The sequence below is a fragment of the Magnolia sinica genome, chromosome 10 (assembly GCF_029962835.1).
Source record: "Magnolia sinica isolate HGM2019 chromosome 10, MsV1, whole genome shotgun sequence".
Lineage (NCBI taxonomy): Eukaryota > Viridiplantae > Streptophyta > Magnoliopsida > Magnoliales > Magnoliaceae > Magnolia > Magnolia sinica.
In genome coordinates, this window is record NC_080582.1 from 77781003 (window position 1) to 77805955 (window position 24953).

Genomic DNA, 24953 nt, shown 5'->3' on the forward strand with positions numbered 1-24953 from the left:
GATGCTTTTCATCAGCATGTCGTCGACGTAGACCTCCACGGACCGTCCAATCTGTCGAGCAAACATTTTGTTCACGAGTCACTGATATGTAGCTCCAGCATTATTCAATCTGAAAGGCATGACCCTGTAACTGTAAAGACCTTTGTCGGTGACGAAGGTCGTCTTCTGCTTGTCACACGGGTGCATGTATATCTGATTATAGCCTGAGTATGTGTCCATGAATCTTAAGAGCTCATGTCCGGTCATGCTATCGACCAGCTGGTCGATTTTGAGGAGAAGAAAGTTGTCCTCGGGGCAGGCTTTATTCAGGTCGGTATAGTCGACGCAAACTCGCAATTTCCCGTTGGACTTCTTCACCAGGGCGACATTGGTGATCCAGTCAGGGTAATAGACTAATTCGATAAACCCTGCATCTAAAAGCTTATGGACCTCTTTTACGATTACGGCATATCGCTCTGGCTCAAACACTTTCCTCTTCTGTCTGACCGATTTGCAATCAGGATCTACGATCAACTTGTGGACCATCACCTCGGGGCTAATGCCTGACATATCCTGATGGGACTAGGCGAATACGTCGGCATTGCGTCGGAGGAGATCCATCATTTGCTTTCGGGAGTCGAGAGCCAGCAATGATCCGATCTGGACTAATTGGGTCGGATCAGACTTGTCAAGGGGAATAGTCAAAAGATCTTCTATTGGAGATCCTCTTTCTGATGAATCTTACCTAAGGTCAAGCGAGTTGACTACTAGGGTCTGGACGGGAGCTTTAGTTCTCAGAGCGGTTGAGTAACACTGCCGAGCTTCACGCTGGTCTCCTCGGAGATAGCCGACCTCATCATCAGTAGAAAATTTCATCATGAGGTGGTATGTGGATACCATGACTCTCATGGAGTTAAGGGACAATCATCCGATGATGACATTGTATGCTAAGGGGTAGTCCACCACTAAGAAGTCGACCATTGTGGTGGTCTGATTCTACCCTTCTCCTACAGTGACAGGGAGTAGGATAGAACCCTCAGAGATGACTTTATCTCCCGCAAAGCCGTGCAGCGGGGTCTTAACGGGTCGGAGACGTGACCTATCAATCCTCATCTTATTGAACACTTCGGCGAAGAGTATATCGGCTAAGCTACCTGTGTCTATGAGAATGCGATATACTTTTCAATTAGCTATAGTCATAGCTACGACTAGAGCATCGTTGTGTGGGTGCTGGATACCGCAAGCGTCCTTGGAAAATATCAGATTGCATGGGCGCATCCGCTGTTCTTTGGAGGGTCTGCTGGTGAGATGAATATAATGGTCAAGGTCGGTACTCTGAGCACGGGCCTTCCGGGCTCGGTTTGAGTCACCACCTCCTCCCGACTCGCCACAGATGGTAAAGATCTCGAGATTACCGTCGACGGCTCTGTTGGGTTGTTCATCTTTCCGACCTAATCATTCCCCTTTGATGTACTCTCACAGATGCCCGTTGCGGATGAGGGCTTTGATCTCTTCCTTGAGGTCGAAATAATCGCAGGTGGTGTGGCTATGGTCGCGGTGGAAGCGGCATTATTTTCGCTTATCCCACTGGTCTGCGTTGGTCTTCATACAACTCGGCCACTTCAGCAGTCGTTTATCTCGGACTTCTAGAAGGACTTGTTTTGGCGAGGCATTGAGAGGGGTGTACCTACTGAACCGACTCTCAGGATGTCTGCTCGGCCGCTGACCTCTTGTTTTATCCTCGTTGGGTCTCTTTTTGTTATAGGTCGCCCGGGGTGGGGCTTACTCTTTGCGCTTTTTGTCCTTCGCCGAGCTCTCGGTATTCCGTGTAGCCTTTCAGGAATTGAAGAGGTCTTCGGCATTAGAGTACTTCTGTGCTCAATTCATGAGCTCTCCCAGGGTCGTCGAAGGGTTCTTCCCTATTGAAAAGAGGAACCTCCCTTCCCTGAGACTGACTATCGTAGCGGTCAGAGCTATTTTGTCCGAGTAATCGTCAACCTGCACTACCTCCCCATTGAACCACACAATGTATTCTTTCATGGTTTCTCCTTCTCTTTGCTTGATGGTGAGCAGGTGAGTAGACGGTTTTTGCCATTCCTTCCCGACAATAAACTGTGTCAGGAATGCCTTACTGAGGTCAGCGAAAGAGCTGATCGACCTCGGCTTTAGTTGCCTGTACCAGCTCCGCGCATCTCTTGTCAAGGTCAAGGAGAAGGCATGACACATGTTTGGCTTGGACGCCGACTGGAGCTCCATCCAAGCTCTGTAGGATTCTAGATGCTCAGTAGGGTCTCCAGAACCCGAATATGGGGTGATGGGTGGCATCCGGAACCTCGAGGGTAGAGCAGAGCTCATGGTGTCGTTGATGAATGGTGGCCCTTTTTCCTCCATCATTACGTCTATCGAAGTCGGGGCTTGCGCCCGATAAGCTTGGCGCATGATGCCGATCTGACCCCGCAGCTCGTCAAGCTGGACCTCCCAGGGATCCTTGTTCTCGGCGACAGTTTTGAGGTTCAGATCTTTCTCGGGTGCTTTCCCACGCCTCCTCTTCTCGAGGCTCCATCATTGAGGTCCCTGAAACATGAGACGGTGCCTAAGCGGATATGCCACGAGATACTTCTCTCTGAGAATTAGCTAAAGTAGAGTTCTCGACAGCCACCTGGGCAACCATCTCCTGATTAGGGAGGGGGAGTTGCCTTTCTAGCATTTGCCTCATTTGGCCGAGCTCACTGGCCAGTTTTTCGACCTGGTTCTGCAAGGAAAGGTAGCGGCCTCTCCGGTTCCGAGATTGTTGCACCGGGCCCGTAGGAGCGGACTTGGTTTGGAGTTGGGAAGACGAGTTCTGACGATTGGGCTGCCCAATAGGCTCAGGGCTGGCAGCAACAGTGGTGGGAGGGGCTTTCCTTCCTTTCGCCATTGTTCTTTTCTGATAAAGCAGGAACGACTTTTGATGTCGTTTCCCATAGATGGCGCCAAAATGTTGAGGCAAGAATCTGGACCGCCCTCTTTTGACCTCCGAGCACCTGCACAGGAGAAGAACAAAGGAGACCCTCCGATACCAATATTAGGCCTGGAATCTGGGTTTGGTCGTGATTGAAGGGTTTAGGGCGAGAGATTCTGCGTACCTTTTCAGTGGGAGTAGGTCCTCTATTTATAGTGCATGGAGGATAGGGTCGTCCGCAATCTTAGGCACGACTTCAGCTGTTAGGCGGGATGTGCGCGAATGGTGAATGTGGGCAGCTACCCTGGAATTATGCGGTGGACGGTTACGCGCTAGTGATGGGTGTCAACGGTTACCCCAGAGTCGTGCATAGTTGAGGAAAATCATCCGCCCAGCCGAGGAGGTTGGTCGGCATGATTCTAGTCAGGACATTATGGGTCAGCATGGTGTGGATCCCTCAGTAGGACATCACAAAGATTCAGGCTGAACCTCTGTTTACATGTGTCAGAACCGAACTAGACCAACTGATTGAGCGGATGGAGCCGACCCGAACCGAGCTGAGCTGAACCCAACGATTGGCCGAGGATTGGCTGAGCGTTGCCCTGAGCCGAGCTGAACTCATCGATTGATCGGCCAGGGATTGCTCTGAGGAGCTTGGAAGTTCTATATTGGTCATCTGGGCTATTGGTTTTTCCGAGCTGGAGGTTGGGCCTATCTTCTCTTCAGTTCCATCTGTCCTCGATGAGCTCTTCCTCAACTTTACCGAGCCAATCAACCCCTTGGGCCTGTCCTAAGCTGAGCTGGATTGACCAGGGCATTTCAAGACAGTCCTTGTGAGGCGCATAGGTGGAAGCTTGGGGGCGTGCACTGCCGAAGACTGTGCTTGGGGAAGTGAACTCCAGCTCCTCTGGGCATGGTGGTGCAGGAGTGTGTGCTTGTCAGCTCGATCCGACCCTGAGGATGGTCGCACTATATTTCCCCATAACAGCTACCATTAGCATTAACTCTATCCAAAGTCTTTTTCAATGCTTCACCTGTTTGCACACAGGTATCATCACTCGATATCATATTTCTAAATCAATTTTTTTCTGCACAAACTTAATTTCAAGCATATACTAACCCCATTCAAAATTTCTAATTAGAATTTAAAGCATCTAATCATTCTATTCATAACGAACAGATGAAAGAAAAGAAAAATGTACCTCCCCATAGCTAGCATAGCGCCACTGCAGAAGAGAGTTTCTCATGGATTCCTGATCTTGCATCAATCTTTCCAAACCATGTTTCTGGCTCTCTCGTGCTTCTGGACTATATTCGAAATCATGAACCTGAATTTTTTTTTAAAAAATAAATGAAAGAAAAAAGAAAGAAAGAAAGAAAGAAAGCATCACATGAAAACCTGTTGATAATAGACTGGCTAAAGAAGAATTTCCATATATAAAACTAGAATTATTGGTTAACCATTTCAAACAGTACCTATTATCAAATGATGGAAAGCATCTGTGTAGCACATTCACTTACAACTCCACTGTAGCAGAATCTGCCATGGTGGTATCTGTCATGTGAGTGTGTTGAAACAGTCTATCAAGATACTTATGGACCATCAAAAATAGCTTGCAAGAAATTTCTTAATTTATGATCAGACGAATTCAGTCTGCACTTCTACCCTCTAACATTCCCAGATCTCTGAAGTTGTTCATCTTCCCACTGAGCATTATCAGTAGTAAACTGTGATAACTTCTTGTTCTAAGTGACATCGTTGTTCCATCATTGTGTATCTGCAATCCACATACATACAATCTACATAAGTGGGACTAAAAACTCAGCTTACGTGTGACTTATAATCCTCTAGGCTAAGCCCAAACCTGGCCAGGGTGGACTCAAGCTTCACATTCCAGTCAAGTCCAATTGCACCTCTAGATACAGTTTTGGGTTCCAGGAAGTAGAACAATAGTACAAAAGTCTCAAATGGTGATGTTGCCTTTACAAGTTCCAGCTAGTTTCTTACATGCATGCAGACATGAGAAAATACCTATATCCAAGTAGGGAAAATGTGAACCCAACATCATTTTTTTATTCTTATTCTTTTTTCCTTTCTGAACTAAGCTTCCATCCAATGTCAAGAATTTCCTTAATTTATGTTATCAAGCACCTCATAGTCCCATTCATTTTATATGCATTAGTTTTGGCTACATTACATTTTTGTTAGTCTGGTTTAATTGGATGTGTCACACACCTCACTAATTTATTTAAGAAATCTAAGGTGAAAACCAGTACTTCTTTTGTGTGAGAGAGAGAGAGAGAGAGTACATGAAATTTGTGAGAGAATCTGATTGAGAGAGATTGGCAAGCTATGGTTGGCACTGGCCCAAATGGAATGCTATGACTAGCCACGAGAAGCATATCTGAAATGGAATATAGAGGATCCAAAATCATCTTAAATCTTTAGTATGTACATACATAACATTCAAATCTACCATTGACAAGCTACTTTCTTTAAAGAGCTTGTCGAATGCAAATTAGTAGAGCCAAAATAGGGCATGACCCACCCATGATCTGTCCCAACAATTCAAGGGTCATGGTGTTTGGACTTACTCAAATTTGGAATGGACATTGGCGCACCTTGACATCCTTGACATCTTGCACTTCAGGAAAATCCAGTAGATCAAGATAAATAGTATGGACGGTGCGCATATGCTCCTCCATGTCAAAGCTGCTAAATATGCACAAACAAGGGAAATAAGAAGTGAGAGTTTTAGAATGATCACATTAATGAGCAACATAACTAGCAATAGGAACATGGAATCTGGACTACGATTGGAACCATGGTAACAGGATCCTTCCCATTGTTTAGATGATTTTTATCAAATCTAAATGCAAACTAATGATCCACTCAAAAATTGCCATGTCTAAGCTATCAATTCTGTGCAATGATCAAACACTATTTTCTAGAACTAGCAGACATTAAAAAATGGAACCTGAAATTAAAGATACAAGCAGACTCTTGTGAACTTTCCTCCAGCGGTTTTGTGACCGCCAGTAAAAGTCATCGTAAAAGCGCCACCCAAACATCACCATGGACCCCAAATCAACAGTGGTCAGATTTCCACATCAAGCACCAGCTGCATACATATAATACAGAAGGGAAAAAGTATCACCTTCAACATGTGCGTGCATGTGGCCTCAACTGCAGCTGACCATGACTGTCAGCCAAATTTCCACACCAAAAATCCAGAAGTCCAATTCAGAAGCAAGCCAATTAGTGCTAAGATGGAACTAACAGCAATGCAGAGAACTTGGAACCTGAAATTCGAAACCAGTAGTGGATAGCTTGGATATTTCCAAGAAAGCAACTAAGTCATGAGAAATTCACCATAAGAATATAAAAAAGTATATAAATTAAAAAACGTTGGTGGATAGCGTGGATATTGGTAAGAAAGCTTGCATAGTTAGTGCAAGATGCCGCATTAAATACTTGCACATGATGCATAAACTGTCTTGGCATCCTAAAGATCCATCGAGGGTCAAATCAAAGGGCCCGTATAGATGTATAGTCAAGGAAGAAGATTCTCTCTATAAAGATCCAATGTCAATACTCCAGTCAAGTTCATTAGGAGCTTGTCCTGTTTTATAAATGACTAGTTTTAATGCATGTATATGTGTCAACTGCAGAAAATCAGTAACCCATCATCCAGAATACGATTTTTCAGCCTTTTGCATACCAGGTTGTCTAAACCAGACATTAAATTGGCAGAACTGCATCCCATTGGCCCATCTTCCTAAGGACATCCAAGCAAAAATAAAATAAATCCACTACTCAATTAGTTCTCCTAGGATGTACTTTGGTTGAAAAAAATATAACCAAACACCTTGAAGAAATACCCTTCTTGAATAATTAAGGATCAAGGTAGCAAATTATCCTCAAAATCTCAGCTTCAATGGGTTCTCCTTAAAAGAATGGCACTTAAAAATAACAGAATCCAATTAACAAAATGCCATGATTCATCAAACATGAAAGCTAACAAAAAAAACCAAGCAAAATCTGGTCGTTGGAGAAGAATACTAAGACGGTTTCGCCCCCAGATGCACACCCAAGCTGCTCACCCCTTGTGCCACCGTGTGAAGATCCATCAAGAAATGGTTTATATGGCACATTCAGTAGTTCCCGTGATATGGTTTAGACATGATAATACATACATATACCGCGATATGGTTTAGACATGATATACATACATATGGATAGAGTATTCTCATTTTCAATGTTTTCTTATTTTTTATTTTTTTTTGTAAAATCTCCCCAAAAATAAAATATTATCAATTTATAAATAGTTATAAACTTTTAAATATACAGGTATAAAATTAATTATTTTAACTTTTATATATTTTTTCATAAAAGATTGAGATAATTTTGCAATAAATAGCGAAAATTTAAAACTTTCGGTGTTTTAAAATATCTTGCAATATTATCATGATAATATTGTTTAATCATTTTTCTGCAAAACAATGTCGTGGTATTTTAAAAATCTCGGCAACATTTGTGACAATGGTCTACGTCAGCTAACCAAATAAAAGAATGACTACAACTCTCTCTCTCTCTCTCTCTCTCTCTCTCTCTCTCTCTCTCTCTGTCCTTGGGGTTTGAATCCAATGCCTCAATGTTGAATCGACGAGCCTTTTGTCCAGGCAGGGAAGCCATATTTCAGCGAGCCTTCTGTCCAGGCAGGGAAGCCATATTTCAGCAATGTAGAGCAATTGCGTGCATTGATGGCGGATTTGGAGAACGACATCAATGAAGACGGAACAACAATGTTTGTGTCACGAGCTCAGATTGGGCTTCCCGGTTTGGGATTATTGGATTTGATGGTTGCCACTACGGGTGGATGATGGAACTAAAGCGCTGGATTTAATGGTGGATGATTGCAGGTGGAGATGGGTTTTGCTGTTGATGATGAGGGACAGGCAGCCTCTTATGATGGTAGTTGCTGTTGATGGAGGTTGGGTAGCTGTGCACTGGGACAAGATCCGCTGCGACCGGATATGGGGAAGACTCTGGATAGCGGTGGTGGTTAATGGGTTAGGGTTTGGAGAAGAAAGCAGGACAATAGTGGTAGTCTGCTAGGGTTCGTAATAACGACGATTGGGGGTTTGGAGAAGAAATAGGCTTTTGACGTAAATGGTAAAAAAAAGTCAAGGGGAAAACGAATTTTTATTACGAGAGAGCATGGGTGTTTATTTTTCCTGCAGTTGTTTCCTACATTAAGGAGTGAGCCCCAATGATTCATATCTAAACCCACAGTTTGTGTTAGCCGCCGGTAAAAATGCGCTGACAATTCCCACATTTCTTGTAGTGTGGACAACTTGTGGTTTAACTAGTTGAACTCTTAACCCTTTCTTTATAAAGGAAGGTCGGTAGAAATAGTGAATGCAAAGTGGATTAATAACAGTGATGCTGGTTTTTTTTAAAGGTAATGTTGCTAACAGGTCAAGAAATATCAGTAAAAGTACTTTCTAAGAGTTATGGGCAATGCCTGGAAGAGTACAAGAATGAAGTTGAACTTATTGCAAAACTCCAACACAAGCATCTCTTTATAAAGAAAGGTGCATTCATGTGGAAGAAAAGATATTGATATATGAATACATGCCCAGCAACAGCTTGGATGAACTGCACTTTGTTTTGCTTCTGTTACTTATCACTTATCACATGACAAGAAAATCTCAATTTCAAGTGATTTAGTAAACAAAGCTATGGGTGCACATGTTTATTTATATCGTTTATTTTTTTTCTTATAATTCTTCTTCAATCAAAATATCTAATAAAGAATATCCATCGAAATCCAACCCAAAAGCATTTGCTACCTACTTTCTTATGAATAATGGGAACTTATGTTGGGATTGCATTTTTATTTTTTTAAATAAATGCCGACGGCTATAACCGTAAAAAAACAGATAATTTCGACGGTTAATGCTTGTCAGAAATGATGACGGCTAAAACTGTCGAAAAAAGCTGTTGGCATGTCCGATGGCTATAACCATTGGCGAGCAACGCAGATGCCCCGTTGTCAGTGAAAGCGATTGCCGACAGTTTTTAGCCATCGGTCTTGCCTTTTTTTTTTTTTTTTTTTTTTGTAGTACATCTTCGAATAGAAAAGAAATGTATTGTATTATTGCTAGGAGTATACTCTTCTACATTGCCCACCATCCTGTTCGACTGAGTAGGTTTAGCTTGAAAACTAAACGATAATGTGAAAACCATGTTCCAATGAAATACAAGTGGTGGTAACGTCCCAAATACAATTTCATTACATGGACATCATCCCCTTCGTGTTTCGAGGCCTGCTTGTTTTAAGACATTTTCCATCTAACTTGTACACTCACTGGCCGCAAGCTTGGCTGAAGGATCAATAGGTGAGATGATTTTCAGTACTTCGGCTGTCGATGATAGCTCATTGGCCAACCATTCATCAGCTAGGAAACACTCTTTGCTGAGGTAGTCTGATAAGTTACAACAAGTTTCTTCCTTAGGACTTACGACCGATCAGTCTGGTTGAGAGCATTTGAGTCCCGGTTTTGCAGCATGGGAGATAGTACTACTATAGTATTCACTGCCACATGGTACTTGTTTATTGGGATCCTCCAGAAAGGCCTATGAAAGCTTACTTATGACAGAAGAGGTCTTGCATTTTCCTTTGATTTCCTTCTTATTGCAACCCCATGTCTTGCCATCAACGTTTTTGGGTTTGGGTCAACGCTTTTGGTACTACTGAAAATTTTGGGTGTGTAAACCGTTTCCATATTCCTTGTGTTGTAGGAGGTTTAACCATCCTTTGGGTCAATGGCTCCCTTCGTGGGCGGTGATTGGGAGTCATCTATTGTGGTTGGTGGCAGTCACTATTGAGACCTAAATATTACATATTTATCCTTTCAATTATATTACCTTTCCTGCCATTTAAGTGTTAATCCAATATAATTATATATGTTTTCAATCGTGTGAGGTAGTTTTGGATCTAAAGATGAATATGCACCTAAAAGGATGGATTTAGAGCTTAAAAGAAGATATTGCAGAATTGGAGATTTGGATGTCATTAATGAGGAATTCAAATGCCAAAGATCCAAGAAAATCAAGTACACAAAATAGAGTGCTCGGTCCCACCTAAGGTCGGTTCGGTCCAATCAAAAGTGCACAAAACAACCCAACAAGAAATTATAATTTTCAGAATTAATTTGGCTTGACCTTCAGTCCGACTGAAGCCAACTTCAGTCCCACCTAAGACAGCTTAGGTGGGACCTAAAGACAGATTCTGCATAGATTTTTCAGATGAAATTCGATATGCGACCGAATGCAACTTTGGTGCGACCGAAGCATAACAAAAGTGTGGAAATTGAAGTTGGTTGCAAGTCGGTGAGAGTTTTTACTATTTAAAGGAGTTTTCTTAGTTGTTTTAGATACTAATTAGAGCTTGGGAAAGATACCAGTGGGTGGTGGAGTCTCTACAAAGGCTTTCTTCTTCTTCGACTTCTCAATTCTAGTTTGTCGTTCTTTTATTTTTCTTCTAAGTTATTAGCCATATTAGGCTAATCTCTTAGCTGAGGCTAAGGGATGAAGCTTATAGTTCATTACATTATTTAGTTTATTTGATTCAACAAACAGTGGTTGGAATTATAATATTAGATTGTATAGATTTTGAATTTACTTTAAAGTCTTTTAGTTGTTTATTTCTGAATTTGTTGTGCACTCTGGTTACAATGAATGCTTTGATTTAACAATTGTTTATCATTGATTTTGAGAAGGATTCAATCTGTATAATTGATTGATCTATGGTTGTCTAAGGATGTTATAGACGCTTTTAATTCCCTACGATTGATGTTCGAGTGCTTCATGAGTGAATTGTTTAATTAAATTATATTCTAATATTGTTTATGATTAGCTTAACCGCTCTATCTTCCAATTGGATAGGATAGGACTTGATTCCTATTAAGTTATAATCGTTGAATTAGTAAAATAGATATTATGATTGCTATAAGTGGACATAGTCATTTTTCTTCATGTTTAAAACCATTTTTATCTCTCTGGATTAAACACCCAGATAAACCATTAGACTTAGATTAGTTCTAGACTGTGTTCCCCATTCCCTGTGGATTCGATCTCGGTCTCATCGAGTTATTACTACTTCGCAACCCTGCAATAGGGGTTTGTGAACAGTCGTGACTTCTAACTGGCCAAGGACCATGTAATGACCTCCCCATCTTGACTTGGGAGGGTCCCTCCACCCAGAAAAATCCTTCAAACGCATCGGTCGCATAGCTAGGAACCCCGATTGGTTCTCCTAACGACGTTCGTTCGAATGTGAGGGCCATCGATGCCCTTGTATTGTTCGATGTGACACTTTCCATTGATTGCCTGGTTGGTTGATTCCTCAAATTAGTCGTGACCATGTTGACTTCGAGGTTGGATGGTAACAGGTCTATATCGATCGACATTGCTTCCTCACCTTTCTTGGGAAACTTCAGTAATTCGGGATTGATGTGATCCTGGATAATGTTCCTGAATACGACACATTTGTTAGTTGAATGAGACCGAGTTCTGTGCCATTTGCAGTATTTGGTCTTTTGTAACTCATTGACCGATCGACCGAGGGTATCTTATGATTCATGGTATTTTGATAAATTTCCCAGCCAACAAAATATCAAATATTTCCTCAGCTTTTATGACGTTAAAGGTGTAAACTTTTTGAGCCTTTTGTTCGGCTGAAGCGGTTGATTCCTCTTTGACTAGTACAGAACACACTGGTGGCTTTTTAGCCACCACTACAGCAATTGTGATCTCGTAATTTGAGTCATTGTAATACTAACGCAGGGGCATTTTCACACCAGGCTCGAGTAGGGTAGCTCGTGCGATGTGGGGACACACTCGAGGTGGGTGACCCATGTGATTTGGAGCCCACGGGAGAGGTCTCGTGTTAGAGAATCCTCACTGGGGGCGATTAATACAGGGGCATTTCACATCGGGCTTGAGTGAGGTAGCCCGCAGGACTCGGGGTGGGTGACCCATGTGATTTGGGGCCCACGAGGGGGGTTTGGCCGAGGTCCTAACCCATGAGACGTGGGGCCTGGGCTATGAGATAAATGGATTAATTCGTCATATTCTAACAGTTCGAGCTTTTAGAGCAAGTGGTCAATTGTCCTGTATCAAATATGTCCCCAATGACGAGTTCTTTGCTTAGTTCCTTTTCGCAGAGGTTCTTCATATCAAGAGACTTTTTTGGTCAAGTCGTACAAATCTACGAACTCCGTGCCTATAAACTTCTTACAAAGTTTGTATTCAAACCTATCTTGTGCAAGTTGCATAAATTCAGCTTCGGCCATGACAACCTTATAACAACACTTCGCCCGCTTAAACCATATGATATAGCTCTCACATGTCTCTCTAAGCAACTGCCGAAAACGTACGAGGTCGGACATAGTAATCTCTATTCTTAGAGAAGAACTAAGCGTGAAACTTTTCTTCCATCTCTTGCCAAGTGTGTATTGAGTTTGACAGTAAGTTTGAGTACTATGTGAAGGCCATTGCCGTTAGTGAATGTCCAAACAATTGCAATTTATGATAGTCGTTGTTGGCCAATTCTCCACATTTCATTGTAAATCGACCAACATATTCGATAGTCGATTGACCGGGCTCGCCAGAAAATAAGGTAAAATCCGGTCGATAGTTTCTTGGCAATGAGTGTTACTGATCTATCCATTCGGGGTATGGTTTATGATACACCGAGAGAGTGTTGTGGCTGAGTACTTGGCCAACAACTTCTTGGACAATTTGTACAATCTGGTCACGATCCATCTGCTGAGGTTCCAAGACTAGTTGGTGATCGGGACCAAATCGGTTCACATTATCCTGGAATGTAGGGAACTGTTGGAGATTGAATCCTCCTGGAAATCCTAGATTCATGTTTTCAGGTATAAAGTTCCTACTCTCCCTCTAGTCACCTAACTCCCATAAGAGGTGGCTCATTTCTCATCTCCTGGATAGGAACCGATGGTGGATTACGTTGCGGATACGACATGTGTGACAACAAAGCTACATTGCCAATAGAACTTTCCTCGACATTGTATTATGTTGCCGATAGTGTTCGTTTGGCCATCATAGCTATCAATCGATGCATGGCTTCAGTCTAATTAGCCATATATCGATTGGTATTTTCAGCTTAAATATGAAATTACTGTCCCTGGGCCCTTCCATATTCCCACACAAGTTAAATGCTCATCTGTACATCTCGGAGCACAATAACTACCTCATCTAGAAGAATAGTTCGGGAAGTTGATGCTCCTTCCTGATACCTAGCAACAGATGTTGGACTATTATTTAAATTCAATGTCTCAGGGGTTGTCATAACTCACACGTCATCTACTGGAGGTGGTGCGGTTGGCGTAGAGGGATCAACCTCGGCAGTACGAGCACTTCTTCTATTCATAGTTGGCAATACTACACCGGTAAGTTAGACACAGTCCCATTGGGCATGCTAAAAACTTCTTGTTGTTGTTTTTGGCGCTGGGTGTGTGGGCGTGCCAGAATTGAAATTGCGGCTTCAATTCAAACCGAACAATAATGACCCTAAGCACCAAGATAGGTAAACACGTAGTGTATGATCGAGATTTGATGAGATCGGTCGCCTATTCATCCACTCGCTCAATGTGTAAAATTGGATCAGGTGATATTAAAAGGGTGGGGTTCGTCCTTTGATGATGGGTTGCACCTTTGCCTTTTGTACGAAAGGACTTTTCGATATAGATAAAATGAAATTGGAAAAGGGATTCTTACAGTCGATCGCGAAAAATAGTTGCGGAACACCTTTCCAATTGATGAACAAAATCCAACGCACGAGTGCAGGTTCAAATTACAGCTAAAAGTTACCCACTACTTGGTTAATGCTACATATTACACTACTATGGAATGTAAAACAGTAAGCTTAAAAAGTAAAAGATTACACTAGGAAATGTAACTTGTTTGACACAAAAAGTAAATGATTACACTATGAAATGTAATTTGATTGGTAAATTGACAGGATAATTGAAGGATAGATTTGGTTTGTTTGGGTTGGTATGAGAGTATTTTTCTTGCTGAATTCTTTTGTTATTTATAGTCTTTAATTTATCTACCCATCTAGATCCTTCCCACATTGTGATGGTCCATAACTGTTCGCCATTACTTGAACTCCTTTGTTTCTCCTCTCGCCGCTTGTCTTGTAACCACGTTTATGTGTTGGTTTTATGATTAAAAGGGAGTTTTTTGTAAATAGAGGCTCCCTGTCTTCTTAATTGATTTTCTGAAAAATGGGTTTTTGTAGGAATGGGTTTTCTGTAGCTACTTTTCACCCAGTAATGTCTCTATTTTAATATGTGGCACTGATGTAGTATCACATTACTTAGGACTTGAAATGTTTTGGAGGCTTCAAATCTAGCACAAATGGCATAGCTGTTGTTGTTGTCTTTTTTGGCAAACCTAAAATTCCATCCAATCATTTGAAATGTTTTGAAGGCTCAAATCCAATTCAAATTCCATCCAATCATTCACTTCTGCTTGATTTTTTGTTGTTTCTTAGTTTTTCCTCATTTTGATATAACCTTTCATACTATTAGAGGTCCAATTGTTAAGGTCCCTTGTCAGATGTTTAGTATCGGGCAAATTTTGAGTAATTTTCAGCTTAACCTTTTGTTGTTTCAATCCGAGCATTAGGATTTCTATGTCAGTTCTAATGACCTTTGCATCTTGTGTGGAAATCACAAACTAAGAGTATTATTTGACTCTTCTTTTTTTTTTCAAAACATAGCTTCAGGAAAAAGGACCTCCACTTGATGTGAAGTTGCTGTTGTAGTAATGAGCATTTGAGCTCTAGAAAAATCAAATTATTATATCCCATTCGTTTGTTTTCTTCCATGTCTCTAAGTTTTAGTAGAAATGTTATGATATGCATGCATGCCTGAAGTTCATTTTGTAGACAAGCCTTGTAAAATCCATCATCAGTTCTCATCAAGGTATTCCGTATCAGTATCGGTTGGCGTAACGGTACCCTTTGATACCGATATGGATACAGGGGCGTAATGGCCCGTAACGATGTAAAAAAAAAAATATTTTGCCAAAAAAATATGAAAAAATATGGATTAAATCCGGAATATTCTAAGCATTCCAAATATACATTCATTTATAAATTGGAACATGTTTATGGTGGTGTAACGGTCCACTCCTTGGTGAGAGTTGTATCGGACTGTTTGATGAATTTATGAACCAGACAACCTAGATTTGACTGCAAAACTCATATATTTAATTTTCTAACTATCTACTATCAATGATAGATATATTAGAATGAATGTAATATGAAAATATCTTACATGTGTAGGTGTTTGCAATTATTTTTCATAATTCATAAAAAAATATAAAATGACAATAACAATCTGTAAAATGAACATTAACATGTTCTACTATGATTAACACATCATATTCTACCATTAAAACATCAAAACATTCAATAAAAAATAATTTTTCGAATTAAAAAAAAGGGCCAAAAATAGTGCGTAAATAGAAAAAAATTATAAAAAAATATAAAATGATAATAACAATCTGTAAAATGGATATTATTATCTTCTATTATGATCAACACATCATATTCTACCATTAAAACAACAAAACATTGAATAAAAAGTATAAATACCTATTTTTGAGGAATTTCTGGAAAATGACCCACAGAGCTTCGAATCAAGAAAATCCTTAATATAAGTTATTTTTATTTGTAATATCAAGCTATAAGTGGTCGAAAATAGTAATAGAATGATTTAGAAATAGTTTAGAAGAAAGAAGTTTCAAAAAAAGTGAAAAAACAGACCTTAAAAAGCCAAAAAAAAAGGAGGCATTTTTTGACCGTAACGGCCGTTACGAGGCAGCAAAGGACATTATGCCCGGTAACGGCCGTTACGGCTATAGAATCAGGGGGGGTGACCGTTATGGCCCCGTATCGCGTAATGGCCACGGCCGATATGCCCGTGTCATAACGGATACGGGACACCCTGGTTCTCATAGAATTGTTTGATTTAGAACTGCATGCTATTGGGAGTGAAGTTTTGTGTCTAGGCAATGCGTTGGATACATCTGGGCTATATTAAGTTGTGTCGACCCATTTAATTGGCATGGAATGTCTTGCCCTTGCATGTTCCTACGAATCCGTGTTCTTGTTCTTGTTCCGTTTTTTGATCATTAACAAAGTTTTATTAAAGAAAGGGAGAAAGAAGGTCGAAGGACTAGTGAATGCAGAGTGCAAGAATACAATCACTTCTTGTTTTGTTTCTCCTTACCCTTTATTCCCATTCTTGAACATTATGTAAGTTCAATTTGACTAAATTGTCTCACATCTATGAAATGGGGATAATCTTGCAATATTTTGGTGTTAAGTTTGTAATTTCAAGTTCTAGGAGGTTAATCTACAGAAATTAGACTGCTCCTCATCCAACAACGAGCAAGCTATGGTGCAAAAAAACATGTCAATTCGGTGATCCTATGCTTCCGATCAATAGCATGAAAATGGACAGTCAAGGTCGACTGGAGAAACAAAATAGATCCATCATTTTGAAGCATCTAGTAACAGATCACTCTTTGTATTTCATATGATTCTAAAGTAACACTTTGATTTGATGATTCTAACCATGTGATTTATGGCTCATAAGCCATAGACAGATGTAACAAATTGATCCCATTCAAAGGGTTAGGTTCATCAAATCAGCATGATTCTTGCAACATGGCTTGCTTCTAGTTGAATGCATGGTTCAAATCGACAATAGGTCACCTTGTGTTCCATTTAAAAGGTTTGGTGATTGTATCGCAGGTTGTCGAAGCCCATCGTTCAAACACTATCATGTCTTGATTCTCTCTAGAATCTTATTTGAAAAAAATAAAGTATCAGCGATCTAAGCTAATGTTTACCAACTTTGAGAGTGCCAGTCAGGCACCCAAATCCAGCACATTATCAATAGTTCTATAGGTTGTACCGGCATGGGCTTCCAGGTGCATTATATGATTATTCTACATTTTCTGTGTGTAATTATAAATTTCATAATGATTACTTTGTGTAACTGGCGGAATGATGATGTTTGTGTAGTTACTACTTGCATATATCTAGTAAAATTTTCCAGTTCTAATCCGAGTCTAATGGATTATCATTGAAATCAATTATGCTTATAGCATATGAAATTGGTTGGAATGGTAAGTTATTTGACAGTGTGATTTTGTTTGTTCAGAACTGTGTATAGTGGTATATGGTATGTTTAATTGGGAGCTTTGGATCTAGTTGAATCTTACTAATGTCACAGTTTCTTCAATGTGTTTATTATCATATTTCTTCCGTACGCTAAATGGTTTTGGACTTATTTTATTAGCTTTTGACTGGAGTACCCTATCCAAAACAGTCGGGTAATTAACACAATACTGAAACGAATTCGAAAAAGATTGGTGGCATGGCCTCCTCGGCTGCTGCTGCTGCTAATTCATCACGTAATGGAAAAGGCATGGTTCCCCTGTATTGACATAACTCTGGAGGCTCTGACTTTGGCAACAACAGCCCCAAGATTGATCAGCTGATTCAAGAAGTGACACATCATAGCATAGATGGTGCATGGGAGGTCTGTGGCAAGAAATCTAAGAACTGAACTGGGAATGGTGCTGAGAAACAGAGGGGAGCCTCAACTGCTGCCCCAAAAGCCTGGGGGCATCCAGAAATGTCTCAAAAGTCGTCCATGTCTGATAATGGTCAAACAGGATGGGCTTCTGAAATTAATTGGCGACACAGACAGTTGATTCTAAGAGACAAGCTGGCAGAGTAAATGCAAAGCCAGTGTAATCTACTAGGTCTGGTTCCTCAAATGTTTCTGAATAGCATTTCTTTGCATTATCTGTTGAACAGAACATGATGCTGTGTAACAGAATCCAGCATTGCTGTTTACAATAATGGTCAAAAAATTTCAAAATTAATTAGATAGTTTCTGCCATCTTCCCTCTTTGTTCATTTTTGTGGTGGATGTGTCTATTGCTTCTGCAATCTGATCTTTTTCCCGCCTATGGTTGTTTCAGTTGGTGGATCTGGAAAACGTCTCCGTGGATCTTTTTCCCGCATAGTTGACCTTGAAGCAGCTGTCTGTCTTTGCACTGCCATTAAAGCCAATATCTTGGGCATAAACCTCAATGTCCCAGTCTCCCTAACCTTGCTATTGAACACTTGTGGGAAGAAGTGCCCATCTGGTAATAAATCATGTACTCATATGTATTAATGAGAAAAGCGATTCGTGATGGAATAAGATTGGTGCTTTCTTAGCAATGTATTAATGTGTAAAGTACAGGTACTGCATGCATGTGAGCTTTCACTTATAGTCTTGTATGTGGGACATCCAAACCGTGCAAAAGATTCATCAGACCATCAAGATGGCCTTCTATGAAAATCAGGCTGGTCTACTGATTAGATCATCCAAGCTTGTATGTTGATTTGGACGATTAGACATCCATTGATTTCGACTGTGGCCCACCTGATAAATAGACCAAGCCATCATGATAAATTGTTATTTTATGAATAAACCAAAGGCTCAAGCTGAAGGAAAACCGGTGAACAGTCACAACAGAAAATACATCTGATCTAGCTGTAAAAGCCTACAGTATAGTGGCGGCCAGCATAACTGCCGGTAAAGCCCTTAGTGACTGTGCTTTTACCGGCACTTACTTATACAAATCAGACATAATTATTCCTAATTAGTTCTCATAGGGAATGTTGAAGTATGACCATTGATTTGACAAACCGTCTATATATTTATATCTTAATATGTCAAGGAGTTCAGTGAGCCACTCAAATCATAATTGTAACGAAAGCGGATTGCCAACCACACCACACCATAGATGAATCTTGCATTTAATGCAACACAAGCTTATTATTGCGTTGGATCTAACTCATTTTCGTGCACATACCTTAAAATATATGAGAGAAGGGATGGACGGTGTGAATAAACAGATACATCATAGTGGGTCGGCCCATAGAACTGCCCATTCGGGGCTAGAGACCGGCGGGTAGGGCGAAATCCGTGTCCAATTGTAAGACCATCTGACTGTTAATTTTGAAAAAAAAAAAAACTCATCTAAACCACTGGGCTTAGATAAGTCAATTGAATACTCACTGTGATGATCTAAACTGTTCAATTAGTGGGCCATTAAATGCTAAATCTTTGGCCAGCCTACAATCAAGCCCTGACCATTCCCACGTGTAGATTAAAACAAGAATACTCTCGCACGTTAGCATGCTCGCATGGGAAACAAGGCCCACTCGCATGAAAAAATAAAAAATAAAAAATGAAAGAAACCTCGAGCGCGAAACACTTCTTTCCGTTTTCTCTGTTGGAACGCACCAAGGATCCCACTAATACTAACTTAATAAATAAACTTTTTTGGACCCACCGTGATTGAATGTGGTTTATCCACGCCGTTCATCCGTTTTTCCAGCTCATTTTAGAGATTAATCCTGGCATTGAATCATATCCAAATCTCAAATCGAGCACTCCATAAGGAAACAGTCGGAATAATGATTTCCACCATTGAAATCTTCTTAGGGCCTACAGTGATTTTTATTTGTCATCTAACCTGTTCATAAGATTAAAAATATATGGATGAAGGGAAAAAAATTATGAGATTGATCCAAAACTTATGTGGCACTCCAAGAATTTTACGTTCAATTAACACTGTTTATTGAGATGTGGTCCAATTAAAAGTTGGATATGCTTCATTTCTGGGCTAAATTTCTAAATTTATCTTATAAAATGGATGACAAGAGTGGATAAGATACATAAATAATGGTGGACCCCAAAGAGTTTCCGGGGAACTTCCTCTTCCGTTTCTTTCGTTCCGGAAATTCGGAAACGGATTTCCTGCCAAAGCCTTCCCGAAAGAAGTTCCTGCGCAAGGATGTTGGGTGGGGGCACAGAAATGTTTGTAAGAAATCCACCCCGTCCGAAACTTCGGATCCAAGAATGAATCCAGACCGTTCGTTCTTCGCAGCAGGATTTCCGGATCTTAGTGGAGTCCAAGAGATGGCTATAAAAAAGGCTATAAAAACCCTACCTGACGAGAGAAAGAGAGATACAGGAAGGATAAAGATAACGAGAACTTCACCAAGTCGTGAGAAATCCGATTTGGAACTGAGTCGCAACCGAGTCAGAGCTGAGTCAGGACAAGTTACACCGGTTTGGAATTGAGTCGAAACCGAGTCAGAGCTGAGTCAGGGCGAGTTACACCGAGTTTAGTCTGATTTAATAAAGTGAGTTGCCGCTTACCTCTTCTCGCATTAGTAATCTCATATGAGCATGATTCAAAATTCGATTCAAGAATATTAGACTTATGTAACATTATCGTTGGATTTGTGACTTCTTTAGTAGTTTGAATTTATGAATTGGAATTTCGTTATTTTGTTTTCACTGTCGTCACTTGTTGAAAATTCATATTGCTATTTTCTGTTTTTGAGGTTGTCTTTTGAGAGGGTATAAATTTGAGACGATCTTAATGATTTATGTAAAATTTAATGATCTATGGTTAGAAATCTTATAATTACATGAATATATTTTGACGCCTCGAAAAGTCTTAAAAATTAAGTGCTTGATTGTGAAAGACTTTGGAAAGAACTTTGTTTGATTCATGCATTGCACGGTTGAAAACTCCAATTATTACCTTTGGGTGAGTATCCTGGTGTGTACAATAGGTCCCTTAATTACCTTATGGTGAGCATCCAAGTGTGTACAATAATCCTGTGCAATATTCTCCAGCTAAGCACTTACGTGTGTGCAATAGACAGTATACTTCATCAATTGTATTTGGGTTAGATAAGTGCCCGGGTGTGTCCAATTTACCAATTTTTGTGTCTGGTGTATATTCTATTGATCGTAGCGAATTGGGTGAGTGCCCGAGTGTGTACAAGAGGCCAGATTTGCAGGCCTGACAGATATTTGTGAAAGTTCATGCACACTTACATACTCCTACATACCAACACTGTCCCTCCGTTTTTTTAATATTATTTTAGGGCATTATCCCAAACATGAAGCAGATCCAATTATGGGGGGAATGTTTCATAAGAAACTGTGGTGATTGAACCACCTACCATTAAAAACCTCTTAAGACACACCTTAATGTTTCCGTAGTGTTTATTTGCCATCTAATCTATTGATAAGGTCACAAAGGCATGGATGAAGGGAAAAAAAACAAATATTAGCTTGATCCAAAACCTCTGTGGTTTATTAAAGGTTAATAATCATTAATTCTAATGAAACGGTCTATCCAATAATTGGATTTACTTCATGTTTAGGATAATACCCTAAAATGATCCGGAAAAACAGATGGATGGAGTAGATACATAATACATATATCAAGGTGGGGCCCACAATAAGGGCCTCACCATCTTGATGAGGCCGGGGTCTCACCAAATCCACTTGCACGGGTGATTGCTACAAATTTTTAAGTGTTGAAGTTTTATGAGCCTGATTTAGTAGTATAAGCTAAAGCCTGTTTGGATTTGAGATGTATTATTGATTTACTTTGATCCAAGTATTTTTGTAATAGAAATGTAATATTTACCATGATCCCTTCATCTAATATCATGTTTTATTTCACTTTTTTTTTTTCCAGCTCCAAGGAAACACAGTTGCATAATCTTGAGTGATCAGTAATATTGAGAAGGATGTACATCGCTGACTGGTCCCAACTTCAAAATGAACTGTTACGTACAATCGCTGAATTATTATCTGCCAATAGGGATTATCTAGCATTTCGTGCCACTTGCAAGTCATGGCGATCAGCCGTGGAGGAAATGCCTCTTCATTACCCTTACCAGCTACCACTGTTAATGCTTCCATATGACAAGAACGTCAAGGCATACAGTGCCTTTAGTTTATCTGATAACAAGATATTTTACCTCAAGCTATCAGAGGTTCCTGGGCTAAGGTATTGTGGTTCTTCCAATGGTTGGCTGGTTGCAGTAGATGAGACCCCTGCTATTCATTTATTTAATCCATTTACTAAGAGCCAGATCGAACTTCCTCCAATAACAACGTTTTCTGAAGTACTAGGGTTTGACAAATCCAAAGTGGGTGCAGAGTACAATGTACGGTCTTTATTCGATGGTGTAGTGGAAACTCCAAACTCGGAATGGATAAGAACCCGCTTCATAAAAAAGGCTGTGGTATCCTCAGACCCTACATCGAATCCCAACTATGTTGTTATGGCCATCCATGGTGAGCGTCAAAAATTGGCATTCTGTAGACATGGAGACAAGGAGTGGACCGTAATTGAAAAGATATGGTGTCCTTATTGTGACATTGTGTGTTATAAAGAACAATTCTATGTGGTAGACTCTAATGGAAGAGTTGCAATTTGCAACATTGATGGTCCTCCCGATGCAGTGGAGGTCATGCCACAAATGAATATCTATGTGCCGCCACAAATGGATATCTATCAACAGACAATGTATTTAGTGGAATCAATGGGGGAGCTGTTACAGGTTGTTAGATATTGTCAAGACATTCATACCGGTGAGGATGTTAGATATTGTGAAGACATTCATAATTGGATATATTATACCGTTAGATTCAAAGTTTTTAAGATGGATATAAGTAGATGGAAGAGGTTTGAGGTGAAAACTCTTGGTGATTGTATGTTGTTCTTAGGCTCAAATTACTCATTATCTCTCTCGGCTCATGATTTTCCCAGATTCAAAAGAAATTGTATTTACTTTACTGATGACGCAGTATATTCGTATAAGGCTGGTGTACGAGGGGGTCATGATTTAGGCATGTTCAACTTGGAGGATAATAGCATCACATCGTTGCCATGCCAATACCATTCAAGCAATGACTTGGGAATGATTTGGCCTCCACCCATATGGTTGCACACATCTTATCGTCGTAATGATGCATTGGAAGAATAATTGCATTTGTTTTTTTTAAAAAAAAATTATTTCTCAAATACACATTCGATTAACATTAATTCTTTCCACTATTCTTGTTAGTTTATATTATTAGATGTTTAGTAATTTGATGAGAGAGTGAAAAAGTAAACTTGGAAGTTTGACCATAATATCTATGTGCATTTAGAAATTTAGATTTTCATTTTCTTACTAAGTTCTATGAAGTTAAACATACAATAGAAACAAGTTTTCATAGTTAAGTTGCTTCAATTCCAATCTGAAGTTAGATTGTTTTGCTTTATATTGATTATACAAGGAAGCCAGTGTAACAGTAATCACCTAATTGGAGGACTTATTACCTCCGTCTAACGGTTATTCACCTGTCCATGTGGGGTCTACCATCAGCATACTCATCATGCTAATCCAAATATAATTCATTAATGCAAAACCCATAACAGAGCAATTAGGACAAAGACACTGATGACTAAAAAGCTTCCAAATTGTGTGGGGCTAGCCATGTCTTTTTATTGTGTACGCCTAAACTTTTTTTTTTTTTTTGGGGCCGTCATTAGATGCTCTCACCTTAGATGGATGGATAGCCCAAAATTCAGGTCATTCCAAATAATTTTAAAGGTATTCAGAACAATTTGACATGGGTTTGGACCACTTCATATTTGGATTAGCCTCACTTTTTAGTTCCAAGGGAAACATGAAAGGGCATACATTATTTGTAGTGGTTCCATGCGGATCTAAAATGGAAGTAATATAGAGCCTTGACAAAAAATAAAAAATAAAAAATCCCGAGGAAGTAGAAAGCACATAGAAGACGACCCCATGTTTATGTGAAATCCACCCACCTAACAGGTGCATCACCCCATGCTAGACTAATTGCTGCACAGCCGCCCACACGAACCCTAACCGGCTAACCCTCTCTCTCTCCACTCTTGTCACACCTCAAAATTCGGGTATAGAGTGTGCACCCTCAGGCTCGAGTTTCAGTTCGTAACTCGTACACAAAGTGTACTAATTTAATTTCTTAATCGGTTTAATCAGAGATAATAATTATATTCAATATAAGGTCCAGCATAATCTCAATCACACATACATAATACTTAGCACCAATCAACTAAACATATATAAATCTTGACGACCCTTAAAATAAAATGAACCTTAAAATCATTCACTTATTATACCATTATACTATAATGATATTTATTCCATGCTAACATTATTTCAAAGAAATAAATCTAAATAATTGCTTAAAGTCTCAAAATAAATACTAGTATGCATTATCAAACTATGCTAACAAAATAAAATATATAATAAAAAATTGTCTAATACCGCCACTTCATCTTCAGATAAGTATGCCCATGTTTCAGGTGGGTCGTGTTCAGGTACAGTAGATCCTTCCGGTTTTACGTCACATCATCTGTTAATAGCTCATCTGTTCGATTTTTTCATCAATAAAAATGGAAGCTGACCAGGCTTAGTGATATAATCCAGCATAGCTCATAATAATAGCAATTAAAATAATACATAAAAATGTATATAAAATGATATGGATGCAAATGGTGTGTAAATGCATCAGATGAGATGATCGTCCATCTGCTTGGGTTGGAGGTCGTCAACTTGCATCCACCCGTTGGGTAGGCTTCCACCTTTCGGTAGGCTTGGGTATAGCCCACATCCGGTAATGCTCTATTAAGATTGAACATTTCTTCCAGGGAGGGCCCCTAGGATCGACTATGCATTATGTAATGTAATGAATGAGGGATGATATGTAAATGCATATTTTTTATATTTGCATCATTGTCTCGATTAAAATATTCACATATAAATTTATCGTACAATTATCATATCAAAATATTCAAACCAATAAATCAATCAAACAATCATAATGATTTATTTTAATTTTAATAAATTATGAGATAAGTTGCGTTACTCTCCTGAGTTTGGTAGTATTGACTCTGCAATGTAATTAGGTTAATTTGAATTCTGGGGTCCTATCAATTATATCAACGATATTATTATTCATTTATTTGTATTACATGGTGGGGTCCACCTTTGATTAA

General features: G+C 39.7%; 2 protein-coding genes across 22 annotated transcripts in view; both read left to right on the forward strand.

Moving 5' to 3' along the window:
• Window positions 1–18197, forward strand: part of LOC131217068 (uncharacterized) — a 42363-nt gene extending 24166 nt beyond the window's left edge. For 5 of the 21 annotated variants that reach the window (XM_058211804.1, XM_058211800.1, XM_058211807.1 and 2 more), the window contains one exon: window positions 17366–17968. In XM_058211804.1, the coding sequence (XP_058067787.1) occupies window positions 17366–17537 (172 nt within the window). In that variant the 3' untranslated portion in view covers window positions 17538–17968. The other 16 variants (XR_009157181.1, XR_009157187.1, XM_058211809.1 and 13 more) reach the window with 11 other exon arrangements.
• Window positions 18198–20179: 1982 nt separating this feature from the next.
• On the forward strand, window positions 20180–22902 carry LOC131217613 (F-box protein SKIP23-like). The gene is made up of 2 exons (XM_058212553.1): window positions 20180–20247; window positions 21606–22902. The coding sequence occupies exon 2, from the start codon at window positions 21658–21660 to the stop codon at window positions 22900–22902; it is 1245 nt and encodes a 414-aa protein (XP_058068536.1). The 5' UTR covers window positions 20180–20247; window positions 21606–21657.
• Window positions 22903–24953: the final 2051 nt, after the last annotated feature.